The 13,520-nt window shown below is 50.2% G+C and overlaps 1 protein-coding gene across 2 annotated transcripts in view; it reads left to right on the forward strand.

The window, feature by feature from the left end:
* Positions 1-12,929, forward strand: part of ADAM19 (ADAM metallopeptidase domain 19) — an 80,487-nt gene extending 67,558 nt beyond the window's left edge. For both annotated transcript variants that reach the window (XM_032337172.1, XM_032337171.1), the window contains 7 exons: positions 897-974; positions 1,089-1,197; positions 2,229-2,373; positions 3,246-3,330; positions 3,650-3,874; positions 8,465-8,617; positions 9,323-12,929. In XM_032337172.1, coding sequence (XP_032193063.1) covers positions 897-974; positions 1,089-1,197; positions 2,229-2,373; positions 3,246-3,330; positions 3,650-3,874; positions 8,465-8,617; positions 9,323-9,376 — 849 coding nt within the window. In that variant the 3' untranslated portion in view covers positions 9,377-12,929. The remainder of the gene's footprint in view (positions 1-896; positions 975-1,088; positions 1,198-2,228; positions 2,374-3,245; positions 3,331-3,649; positions 3,875-8,464; positions 8,618-9,322) is intronic.
* The last annotated feature ends 591 nt before the right edge of the window (positions 12,930-13,520 follow it).

Genomic DNA, 13,520 nt, shown 5'->3' on the forward strand with positions numbered 1-13,520 from the left:
CCTGAGCCGAAGGCAGCGGCTTAACCCACCCAGGTGCCCCTCAGTGGCTTCCTTTATAAAGCACGTTAGCAATAGCGTGACCCGCCCCATAGAATTGTCATTAGGATTAAATGAGAGGATCCCTGTAAACCACTTAGAGTAGCTAGCTTGTATCACTTTTTTCCTCATCATAAATTATTATATGATTTATGGAATGGACTAAACTCTAGTCCAGAAGCCTGGGGAAAATAAGGGCACCTATTTCACAGTTAACTGAGAACAAAATTATAAAAAACATGTGAAGCACTCGCAGAGCTGACTGCTGTCACCTTTGTTATTTTTTAAGGATAATATTAAAATCAGTGCATATGAGTATATAACAAGGTAACTAACATATAACCGACACATTAATATAGAATGTAATAACATATTTATTATATTAAATATAATGTTTTAAAAGGGTAATGTTTGTTATTTTCTCCCGGGTTACAAAGGGAATAGCAGAACTTAGTTAACCGTAAGGTTGTCCTGGTTTTTCAGGTCATTTTCTTTTTTTTTTTCAAGATTTTATTTTAAGATTTTATTTATTTATTATTTTTATTTATTTATTTATTTATTTTTATTTATTTGACACAGAGAGAGAGAGAGAACACAAGCAGGAGGAGTGGGAGAGGGAGACGCAGGCTTCCTGCTGATCAGGGAGCCCGACATGGGGCTTGATCCCAAAGGCAGACACTTAACGACTGGGCCACCTAGTTGCCCCTTTTTAGGCCATTTTCAGTTTTTCTCTGTAATAAATACCCAAAACAGAGTTCATTTTTGAGTCCCACATGTTCTAAGTGTAAAAGCCCCGGTTCCTGGTGGCTAACCAGCATCCCTTCCATTGGACTCACAGTTTGGTTTCCTCCTCGTTACAGATTTGCTTTGAGGGGCAGTGCAGGAACACCTCCTTCTTTGAAACGGAAGGCTGTGGGAAGAAGTGTAACGGCCACGGGGTACGTGTGCCCAGGGTTCTGGGGCTCCTCTGCGCCAATGCCTGGGGGGTACAGGCCCCTTGGGGGACCAGAGCCCTCCAGGGTGCTGACACGTGTGCCCTGCCCTCGCTCCAGGTCTGCAACAACAACCAGAACTGCCATTGCTTCCCGGGCTGGGCCCCACCCTTCTGCAACACGCCCGGCCAGGGGGGCAGCATCGATAGCGGGCCCATGCCCATCGACAGTGAGTATCTGGCGTGCACAGGGGCTCTGCCCACTTCTGTGAAAAGGGGTGGGTGGCATGGTGCAGACAAAAAAATGAGGCTGCTCCATTGTCCTGACTTTGTAGATGCGGGAACAAAAAGGGGGGCTCAGTGGGAGAGCGGCGGAGGCTGGCAGCCCGGTGTGGGGCTCATCTCAGCTGTTCTTTCCCTTATTTCTACTGAGGAGGGTGACACTCCTTGAGAGAGGGAGAGACCAAGAGGGATCCTGGGTTATTGAATAATCTCATCTCATCTTGGACTATGGGGTTGGTGACCAGACCTTCTCAGCCACATAAAAAGAATCATGAACCCGGGGCACATTATAGCGGTTCAGAGTCCTTGGATGAACCAAGCTAAAAATGGAGAAACAGACATGTGGAAAAATTTACAATTTTTAGGGTAAATCACAGAGATTCTAGCCTTTTGGTTTCCAAGGGTTTTTTTCTTTCTTTTTTTAATAGCAAAGTACTTTTATTTGAATGAAGTCTTTTAGAGAAGAAACCCCAATATATAAAATGGGTAAAAGTAGTAATATCGCAGGTGTATATATATTTTGTTCATTTAAATGTGTAATTTGTGAGAACACTGAGGCAGCTTTGATGAAACCAAATATGAAATTGTGGATTATTTGTGAGACTTCTAGTCTTTGATCAGTCTCAGCCTCTCAACATTTTGGGTTGGTTGCTTTGCATCCAGAAAAGTCCTATTAGGGCTGAAAATTAGTGATAAGTAATAATAGAACTTGAGCTCCTCGTCTCAAAAGGAACTCTCCAATTAAACAGAAGCAACTGGAGAAGCTTCATTATAAGGTCTGCACAAAGCCAGTTGACCTGACTGTTTAAGCCAATATTCGTGGTTTCCCAGTGGTACCTAATGTGTGTGTTTCATTATACTTCTTTACTTAAAATAAATAACACAAATTAAATGTAAATCAAATATCTGAAGAAGAATCAGGCCATTGCTGCAGCCTGAACAGCTTCTGAATTTCTCACGGGGGTTCTGTTTCTGGAAGGTGTTGGTCCTGTGATAGCTGGCGTGTTCACGGCCTTGTTCATGCTGGCGGTCCTTTTGCTGATCTACTACTGCTGTAAACAGAACCACAAGCTGGGCCAACTCAAGCCTTTAGCCCTCCCTTCGAAACTGAGGCAACAGTTCAGGTATGCTGGGGTGCCAGAAAGGACTTGGGTCCACTTGTGGGTCATAAAGTTTTTTGTAAGTAACATGTGGTAAAAGCAAAACAAAACAAAAAACCCAAAACAAAAAACACCCTGTGGTATGGGTCTAATTCAGAGAAGGCAAGTGAGACATCCATGCCGCCATCTTCTTTTCTGCCCTGCTTTACCACCATGGCAAACGTTACTTGTTGATCTTAGTCTAAGTTCTCTCTACTAGTGTTCACTTCAGAATCCTCAGCAGAATGTCTCTAACCAGTTCCAGTTGGAATACAAAATGAAATCTATTTGCCATCCTCTTTGTAATTGTCTGGATTTCCATTTCAAAGAGCAGGAAACTGAGGCAACCCAGATGGACTAGCCAGCCTAAGTCAGTCACAGGGGTGGCTGGACATCCACTCAAGACAAAGGCCTTCCCCCCCCCCCCCCCCCGCCCCAGCAATTCACTCCTTTGGGTCCTGGGGGTATGTGGTTTCTAAGTCCCCTGTTAAATTATACTTGTTCTGGAGAGGATTTTAAATCCCAAGCCTACCTGGATCGACGCCTGAGGGAATTGGTGGATAGCTGGTGACATCCTTGTGTCTCCTTGAGCAAGAAAGTTCACAAAAGGGAAAAGAGAAGGTGTCAAGGAAAATTCTGTTTTGTAAAGGTCGGCTCTCTTTCCTTGAGAGTTCTCTAGTGGCCATACAGTGTCTCCGCACGTAAGAAGCAGGGGTTCAGGGGGACTAATCCCACGTTGTCCAGAGCAGACATGGGGGGATTTAGCTTCTTACTGGCCGTGCTGGGCCAGAGGGAATTCAGACACTAACCCTCGATGAACATTCCTCTTCTTCCTTCTCCCCCATCCTTGTTACTAGTTGTCCCTTCAGGATGTCTCAGAACAGTGGAACTGGACACGCCAACCCAACGTTTAAGTTGCAGACGCCCCAGGGCAAGCGAAAGGTAAGGGCTTTGCACCACTGAACTTGGCTGCTTTTCCTTTATCCCCAGGACCCTGCTGGATTTTCCTAAGAGCTTTCTGTGGGCCTGTGGGATTGGTAACAAAAGCCATTTTCTTGGCTTGAGAGAGATTCTGCTGGTTCTCACATCCCCTCAGGACTTTAACGTTTGCACCTGACCCCTGGGCCCCTGGGGGTTTGGTACGTCAACACGTCCTCCCTTTGGCCCTCGGCCATCCCGGTGAGACGTGCAAGGGCTCTCTGAGTTTTGCAGCATATTGAGGGTTCCTGTTTCTCAGGAATCCCTTGTCTCATGCATACAGGTGACCAACACCCCCGAGACCCCGCGGAAGCCCTCCCAGCCTCCTCCTCGGCCCCCTCCCGACTACCTGCACGGTGGCTCCCCACCTGCGCCATTGCTGACACCGCTCAGCAGGACCGCCAGGAGCTCTCCGGGGGCTGGGTCTCAAGTAGAGCGGAAGGAGTCATCCAGGGGGCCTCCTCCAAGCCGGCCTGTTCCCCCGGCCCCAAACTGCATTCTCTCCCAGGTAAGCGGATTCCCAGCAGCCTTGGACTGGGGCCGTGCTTTCAGGGCCGCCAGCAATAGGGAATGGCAGGCTGCGCGGATGGGACTCTGAGACAGGAGCGGACTGCCTTCCCTGCATTCTGAGAAACGCAGGGAGCACCCAGAGTGGGAGACTGGTGAGCGTGGAGAAATGGACTCCCCAGGCACCCCCCCACTACAGAGGATTTCCTTCTGGGTTGGCCTTTTTACACCAGGCCACTACCTCCCTTCTTCCCACAATGAACCTCCCTCAGTTCCCTGTGCTCTTCTCGGTCTTGGCAAATGCTTCATCTTCTGCCTGGTAGCCTCTCCCCCCACTTCTGCACGGCCAGCTCCCGTTCATCCTCAGATGTCCTCCTAGAGGCCACTTCCCCCAAGAAGCCCTCTCTGACCCCTCAAGCCTGAGTCTGGTGCCCTTGTACTTCTCTCATCATAGCGCTTGTCCCACCAAATTGTACCTTCTCCTAATTGGGAAGTCTGACGGGGGATGCTAATTCAAGGGCAGGTCAAGGGTCAGGGGCCCCTGGAAGGTGTGAGTCACCTGCCAGCAGCCTCTTATCTGGTCTGTCTGTGCTCGAATGGCTCCCACTGCATCTTCTTGCAGAATTTCCCGCACCAGAGACACATACATTTCCCTGGATGGTGTTGAGCCTAGTGCCTTCCAGAGCCATCCTATGTGTTCTGGGGGTGACCGCTCAAGTGAGATGGGCAACTTATTTATTTTCCTCCTGGGACAGCTTTTGTTGGGCATGGTTAGGGGCTCCACTGGGGCCTGGCTGACCCTGCAAGGTTGGCCCCAGCTCTGGGAGGGTCCCCCAGACACAGGGCCGCGCCACAGTTTAGCAGAGCCGAGCACGTCAGGTTTGCTTCTGTGACGTGAAGCTGCCGGCCCCCCATTTTTCTCCTCTGAGACAGGAATGGGATGAAAAATGGTCATGCAGAAAGGGAGGGGAAGGCCTGGCAGGGCGAGAGGAGAGGGGAGAAGGGAAAAGAGCAAGGGCGCAGAAATGAGGAGAGGAGGCAGAGAGTACATTAGTTGGCTCGGGGGCCCTAACTGAGTCCCACCGACCCCCTGACCAGGGGCTCAAAGAACAGAAAGTCATCTTCTCCCAGTTCTGGAGGCTAGAAACCAAGACCGGGCTGTCGGCAGGGTTGGTTTCTTCTGGCTCGCAGGTCAGGTGGTCACTTTCTCCTGTGTCTTCGGTCAGTCTTTTCTTTGTGCCTGATATCTCTGTGCCCAGATTCCCTCTTCTCATGATAGCCGTCGGGCTGGATGAGGGCCCACTCTCATGGCTTCATTAAATGTAATTGCCTCATTAAAGTCCCTGTTTCCAAATACAGTCTCATTCCAAAGTCTGGGGACTTAGGGCTGCAACCTAGGAGCTGGAAGACCTGGGATTTAATCCAGGTCTGACTCCAAACTCTACCACCCTGGGTGCCAGCTTCTCATTTGGGCCCTGGGGTTCCCCCAGCTGAATGAGATACCACCCTGCCTTGGGGGCACTCATGGTCTAGATCTCAGCTCCATTGCTTGCTAGCTCTTCTATTCCCCAATGGGCAGCCGTGAGCAAAGCAGACACCAGCTCAGCATCACAGGGCTCATATTCCACTGGGCAAGAGATCCCAATATGCGTAGTTACACTGGGGATCAGTACTGAGAAGGAGAGGGTCGGGGTCCTCAGAAAGAGAGTTTTAGGGGGACTTGACCTATTCTGGGAAATCTAGGAAGTCTTCCCTGAGGAGGTGACCTCTAGGGGAGAGCTTTTTCCTGGTCCAGAGACCTGCCAATAGGGAGCTCCTTTGGGCCCAAGGAGCTATGAGATGAGGCTGGAGAATCAGGAAGGGCCAGATTGTGCCACAGACTCCAGTCAGGGCTTTGCTCTACATTCCTTGGGAAGGGGGCCGTGGTGGGGCATGGTGACATGATCCACTTTTCCATTTATAAGGATTGCTCTTTAGGCTACCTTTTAGGCAGGAGCAGGGTGCAGTGGCTGGGAGGAACCCCCAGCTGCTCCTGGGGCTGTTAATCTTCTGTTGTGCCCTGGGTAGGGATTACATAGGTGTTTTCACTTCATGAATATTCATCTAGTTGTACATTTATTATTCACATTTTTATATGCATATGACAGTTCAACTCTAAAACACAGGTTTTAAAAAATGGAAGGTTCCCTCCAGCTGCAGTATAAATCGCTGATGCGAGGGGCTGTGACGGGGTGTGTGGACATGCTAGTCGGAAGGCTTAAATGCCTCCCAGAGGAGAGAGGACGGTAGCCCGGAGCAGGGAGTGGCAGGAGTGCTGGATCGAAGCTGACGGGAGATGCGTAGGAGAGAAAACGGATGGGACTTGGGGAACAATTGCTGATTCCCCCCGTGTCTGGTTCACGCAGCTTGGCTGAGGCTAGAAACCAAGTGAGCAGTGGCCCAGAGCGCCTCATGACTGTTCCTGCCTCTGGCGGTACTGGCTGAGGTCCCTGGTCGAGCCCAGCTGGGTCTGCAGTGTGGCCTGTGGCAGGATGCTGCTGCGGGAGGCCTGGTGTTGCCTTGCCCGCACGGCTCCCGCCCAGATAGCCGCTCTGCCCCGCGATTGCTCATTTGGCACAGCAAGCAGCTCAGGAACACAGCATTTCCCACAGCAGCCTGACATCTGCTCGCAGCTGTTGCCTTCCCTCAGAAGGTCTCTGTCCCAGCCTCCAGCAGCCCCCACCATTTGGCAGCTGTCTGGGCTGGAAGGGTGGGGGATTGCATTGTCCTTGGGGGAAGGGACGGAGCTGGACAGCGTGGCTTTTGGGTTACAAGACTCTGCTAGTCTTCTGTTCTTTGAGCTTTAGTGTCTGCTCTGTTTTCTGATAGATGAGAAGCTTCTTTCCCAAAATCCCACTTCTCTGATTTGCTCCTACCCGCTCCCTTTGCTTGCCTTTTGGCCATTGTTAGGCCTGCTAGGGACCTCAGGAAGGGGAACAATCAAGGGCTTTGGGCCCCGGAACTCCCAGTGCCTGAAATTGTCTTCTGTCTCACACCTCACAGTCTTAGGGATCTGTGCGTGGTGGTATGGTCCATTCTTCACCCTGTTTAAGGAAAAAAAAAAAAATTGATTGCAGAAGAAATACATATTTGAAGAATTTTGACTAACTCAGAAATTTATTTTTTAAAATATTTTTTGTTTACTAATTAGAGAGAGAGAGCACGAGCAAGGGGGAGGTGCAGAGGCAGAGGGACCCTGATGTGGGGCTCGATCCCAGGACCCCTGGGATCATGACCTGAGCTGAAGGCAGGGGCTTAACCCACTGAGCCACCCAGGCGCCCCTCAGAAATTTATTTATTCAATAAATATGTGTTGAGTGCTTACTGTGTACTAGGCACTGATCAGTGAACCAAACAGACAAGGACCTCTGCCCCTGCTTCTGGTCTTGTGGTAGCTGGAAAAGGCAGAAAAGAAGAAATAAGTAAGTTGTATGGTATTTTGGAGGAGGAATAAGTGATACATATGCCCCCTCCAAAAAAAAGGGATTGGGATAAAAGGGTCTGGGAATCCTGAAAGCTATGGTGAGGGGTGTTGTAATTTTAAGTAAGGTGGTCAGGGAAGACCTTATTGAGAAGGTAACAAAACAAATACAGAAGCACAAAGTGAAGATCCCATTAATTGTACCACCCACAGAAAACCAGTACAGAAAATATGTTTTCTTCTTAAAAAAATTTTTTTTTAGTTTACTCAAGTAATACACATATATGATCATGTTAAAAATAATCGAATGTTCCCCTGGATGACCCCCTCCCCACTCACACCCATCCCTAACCTCTGTTATCAGTTTGGTCTGTACTCTTTCTGACTTTCTTCTGTACATTTACATTGACATTGGGCTGGGGGTGATGGAGGGGCAAGGTGGCGACTTATTTTACATAAACCGTCCTCTCCGACTTGTATGTCAGCTTGTAATGGCTCTCTACCCTCATTCCATCTCAGCTGCTTTACTGCTTTACTCTTTTCAAACACCACGTCATCTGTCACTATATAACTTTACTAACTTGTCATGTGCGCTCTTTGTGATTGCCTTTGCTGTCACAAACAGTGCTGCAAGCGACATCCTTGCAGTTTCGTTCTTGGGCGCCTGTGCAAATAGCAGGAAGTGGAATGATCAGATTGGAGAATGACCATTTCTCATTTTAACAGATAATGCCAACTTGCTGTCCAGAAAGGCTTTTTCCTAAAACTGTAGACACATGCACGCAATTTCTTTTTCTTTTCTTTTCTTTTTTTTTTTTAGATTTTATTTTTTATTTGACCGAGATCACAAGTAGGCAGAGAGGCGGGCAGAGAGAAGTGGGGGAGGCAGGCTCCCTACTGAGCAGTGAGCCTGATGCGGGGCTCGATCTCAGGACCCTGGGATCATGCCCTGAGCCGAAGGCAGAGGCTTTAACCCACTGAGCCACCCAGGAGCCCCCACAATTTGTTCTTAAATAGGGCCATGCAGTATATCTCTTTGCTCCTCTGATTTGAATCAGTAATATTTGGGGAGCATTTTCTTTCAAACAGGCCCTTCTGGCCTTCGAGTGAGGCTTGTGGCTTTCTCCGCAGGATTTCTCCAGGCCGCGGCCACCGCAGAAGGCCCTCCCAGCAAACCCAGTGCCCGGCCGCAAGAGCCTCCCTCGGCCAGGCGGTGCCTCCATCCTGCAGCCCACTGCCACTACCCCTCTTCAGCCCCGGCCTCTGAGAGCACCTGTCCCAAAGGTGAGTCTTTAGAAGTCTTTGGAAGCCCTCAAGGCATAAGTTGGGACCACGGGGCTCTAGGTGGCAAGAATGTGGTTGAGAAAACAGACCCAATTCCTGCCTCTTTTAGCAGGGGTGTGATTTCCGGAGCAAAAGCCAAGGACAAAAGCTTAGTGTTACTTGGTACCTGTATGACTATCCTTTAAGTTAGCGCTAGAGTTTTTTGGTTTCCTATGAGAGGTGAGGCTTAGGAGGTTGAACTATGGTGGCTTCCGGACGGTCTACAACTCTCCTGCTGAATGACTCTGACCCACTTGCTCTCGAGCCCCGTCAGGCTGCTGTAAAGGTCAAGGCAATTCGTTTCTGCCAGCTTATGGGAGGCGATTTACAAAGGGCCCCTCTTCTAACTTCCCTGGAGCTGACGTTTTCAGGCTGCCAGTCCGGGAGTCGGGGCGGAGGGGAGGAGGCGAGAAAACTGGCGGACTGCCCTGGGCTCCCGCCTGGGAAGTCTGCAGGCTGACCTGCAGCTGGGGCCCCCACCTGGCTTCTCGCTGGAGGTTTGACAGTGGGCGCACAGACATGGTGACAGACTCCTGTGGGAATCCATTCTTACCCGAAGGTCGGTTTATCCTTCTGACCAGCCAAAAGCCCGAGCACAGCTCCCACTGACTGCACCGGCCAGCGCGTACTGATCCCTCTCTCTCTTTCTTCTCTGTCTTTCCACAGTTTCCTGAATACAGATCGCAGAGGGCTGGGGGGCTGATCGGCTCAAAGACCTAGACCCCTCTGAAGGAGCTTCTGCCTTTCCTTGAGGACTCTGACCGCCCCCCCCCAGAGGATCCTGGCCGTGGAGTCTGGAACAAGCATGTCTGGCCGCCTCCAAGTCCTTCCTCCTCCCCTTCCCTCCTCCCAGAACCACTGCATCTCCGGAAATCTCCTTCTTGACTCGGTGCCTCCTTGGCTTGCTGGGAGGCCCAGAGAGACTACTATCCGATGGCATCAAAGCGTTGTTTTGTGCAATATACTGCCCTGGGGAAGGGAGGAGAGAGCACGGAAGAGGATGAATGGCGGCTTCTTCTCCAACCTCCCTCCTGCTGGCCCGTCACCTCAGAGGTGCCAGTGGGGATGGTCTGGGCTGTCGGAGCTGGTAAGCCCAGCTGGGAAAGGTCCTGTTCAGCCCTTCGGCCCAGGGCTTGGGTTGGAGAAGCCATCCATCCACATCCTATGCCTCAGAGCTTTCCACGGCTTCTGTCTTCCTTCAAAGTCCCAAGCTAGACAGAGGCCGGATGCTTACTCATCCCTTTTAGCTCTGAGATTGAGAGGGGTCAAACCAGCTTCCACCGCGGCCCTGCCCAGGGCTTGGTTGAGGTCACCACTCCTGGGTCTGTGCCACATGTGACCAAGAGAAGTCCCCTCCCCTCCCCTCCCCCTCTCCCCAAAAGCCCCACCTCCCCTTACTTACACGGGTCCCCCTGACTCTGACAGGTACTACTTGTGGGCAGTGTAGACAGCAGAGGGAGCACCAGGCTTGGGCCTCCTCTGAGCCAACGCCAAAGGTTGTGGCTCTCAACTCGGAATCATTCTTCGTTGCCTTTTCTTTTCTTCTCTTTCCAAGTGCTCGGCACTTTTGATTTCTCCTTCAGAGATTTCTTCCCCGCTCTGACCTATCTGATGTGTGGTGAGTGGGCCTTCAGCACTTCAGCCTCTTGGAGACCTGGTGCTCGCGACCTACAAGCGAGGAGCCTGCTTCAAGGGTTGGCCACTGGATTTGCCATGTGGTTCTAAGAGTGTCTCAAGAGCATCGAAGCTTTATTTGCCATTGTGTTTTGTGGCCTCGGCAGGGTGAAGGTCTTACCCTCTACTCCCTGATGGAAATCTAAGGTAGGTCCTCAGGGATGGATGGCAGCAAAGGGGCCGTGGCCCAGCCTGTCCCTAGGCCTGGTCATTTATTTGAGGCATGATCATTGCCCTCTGAGCAGAGAGCTGACCTATCTCTAGAGATCTGTAGAGAAGCAGCCAACTGTCTCGATGGAACAGAATCGGAGCTGGGAACACCAGGATTTTTATCATCCACTTCTTGTGTTCTTTCCTCTGGTCACTGCCCTAATCTGACCTTTACAGAAAGAACTTGGAGCAGCTGTGGAAATGGCACGCCAATGGGTACTACCTGCCCCCCACCAACCCCCTCCCCCCAGCCCCGGCGCAGGGAAGGAAGGCTATGTGGTGCTCTGCTAAAGTGGACGACTCGTCACTGGAGATGTTCTCTGGTGACGGTCTCCTACCCCCAGAAGGGTGCTGTGCTGTCCCCACCTCCTGCAGTGAGCCATTGTTCACTCTTGAAAACCTCAATGCAAGGAAGAAGCTTGAGCTTTCACTCCCAACCACCAACCCAGGGCCCCCTTACAGTTCTCTGCATACAACAGGTGCTCAATAGATGTTCTCGGGTTTTAGACTAGTGGGAGATTTGGCATACGCACCTGGGAACACACATGGGGTAGATTTAGAAAGATCTCAGGAAAATGAGGTTCTTTCCCCTCAGGTAGATTGTTACTCATGCCTCCGTCTCCCAGACTTGGGCCCTGGTTGATCCCCAGAGCCAGTTTCCACCTTCCTTGCTGCCTGATTAGGTCAGGGGACAGCCTTCTGTGTAATTGTGTAACTTCAAACGCCCCAGGCCTCAGGGTTGGGTCCCTCAAAAGTAAAGGTGAAAACACCTTGGCTAAAAAAAAAAAAAAAAAAAAAAACAGACTTCTACCCACCCGCATGCCTCCCAGACGTTCCTGTGGTATGTCCAGCTTTTCTCCCAGACACGAGGAGGTCGAAGGCTCTGAAGTGAAAATGCCACAGCCACTGTGGCTGCATGAGCCTTTCGAACCTGAAATCCACCCTCCCTGCATCCGTACCGGAAAGAGCCCTGGGTTATATGTTATTGTTTTTCTGTTTTTGTCTTCCGTTATTTTAATACCACCTCCACCCGTAAAACTGTACTGTGAACTGGAAGAAGGTTGAATTTTTAAAATTTGATGAAGACTTTTGGCAGCGGGCTCTATTTACAGTTTCACTTCTGGCTGTGTTCAGGGACTAGGAGTCGCCATTTTGGCGGAGGCTGGGGAGGCTGCCCGGGAGCAAGAGCAGCCCTTGCGAGGTCCCTTTGCCCTCCTGTGCCCGAGTGCTGCTTTGAGGTGACAAATAAAAACAAATACAGCCTTAAGAGGGGCTTTATTGGAAAGGCATACTGCAAGGAGGGGAAAGGGAATTTGTGATCCAGGCATGGGCTCTAGCAGTAGGGAGACCGCTCAGGGGAGCTCCTGCAAGATCCCACGAGCATCTCAAAAAGCTCAGAATGAAGGGGCCTTTTCTCTGATCGCTGGAGTAGACTTGGCCAGAGAGAACCGCAATGGGGCCGTCCTTGTGCTCAGCCTCCCCGGGAAGGGGCTGCTGTGTGTTTGGTGCTGGCTCAGACCTGAGTATGGGTCCAAGTTCATGTGGGAAGAGGAGCCCAATTAAAATCTGGTGGAGTCAACCTGCCCTTTGTTCAGATGGAGCTGGATAGAAATCTTTTTAAACACTAACTTAGCCTGCCAGTTTTACAATGGAAATGTTTTCCTTAAGAACTGGGGAGCCATCTCTGAAATGTAAACCTCAAGGGGCTAGCACTCCTGTCTCCCTGTCTCTGGGGGATTTTATCCCAGGTGCCTGGCTCTAAGTTGTAACTACCTACTTGCCATTCATTCTTTTTAGCCTCGTTGACTTTTCCCTAAAAGGCCCTTTTCTGCCCCAGCTCTGAGATGCTTGCAGATCTTACAGGATTGGAGGAGCCCCTTCTCCACACTGCAGTAGCCCCTTGCTGTTTCTTGCAATAGTCCTTTTGAATAAAACCTCCCCTCGCCTATGTCCAAATTTGTTCTTATTTGGCAAAGGGTATGGAAGACTTGCATATTTCACACTGGGGACCAGTTCTAAAGTCATGATTATGTTAAATATGTGTATAACAGCTCTGCTGGACACCCAAGGGAATGCCAACTGGAAAGGTGCCCCATCCCTAGGGAAGCTTGCTAAGAGGGGTTCTGTAGAATCCAAGCCAGTGTCCCCAAAGTCACCCTTCTGTGCAGCCTCTCACACCATCCACTGTGTGTACGTATGTGTCTGGGATCTAGGGCAATGTGAATTTTCTTTTTATTTGGAGATCGTTCACGAAAAACAGATCCTTTTCTCTCTTGTCCGCCTATTAATTGTTTACAATATTTGTACATCTATGCAAAATACTTGAATGGGCCATGGTGCCTTTTTTCCTTGTTTGTATTTAATTAAAATAAATTGTCATTTGAAATGCTGTCTGGTTTGGCAGTTCTTTTTTGTTTGCTTTAATCTCCCCCTGCTCAGCCTGGGTAGGATCCATCCCATGAGGACGCGGCAGAAGAGTTCCCACAAAGACCATCAGTCCACCTGTCAGATCTGAAGCCACAGAAAAGCCCTGGGTTTTCCCATGACCAGTTGAGGGGGCTGTTTGTCTCTGTCCCTGAACATAGGCTGGTTTCATTTAGTTGGGTCTTGGGTCATAAAGGCATGAATGATCTGGGATTCTCTGCTGTGTTTCTTGTCTTGCTACACTACTGTGTTAGGAGACAACCAAGATCCTGTGTTCGCCTCCTCATCTTATTGCTATAGGTCAGATGCACATCAAAGTCGGGGGAGACTTGCTCAAGGTCTGCTGGGCTGGGTGGGCAGATATAGAGCGAAGCCTGGGGTTGAGTAGGCTTTTGGACTCCAGATCCCTGTGTGACAACAGCTCACATCCAGTAGTGCCTCCGAGTCTGCAAAAGGACCTCACCCTTTTTCTCTCATTTGATCCCCACCTCCGTTCTAAGGTTCTCCAAGAGAGAACATAATAACCACGAGAGCAGGTTAACATCCACTGAGTTTT

This window comes from Mustela erminea, chromosome 3 (assembly GCF_009829155.1).
Source record: "Mustela erminea isolate mMusErm1 chromosome 3, mMusErm1.Pri, whole genome shotgun sequence".
NCBI classification, from domain to species: domain Eukaryota; kingdom Metazoa; phylum Chordata; class Mammalia; order Carnivora; family Mustelidae; genus Mustela; species Mustela erminea.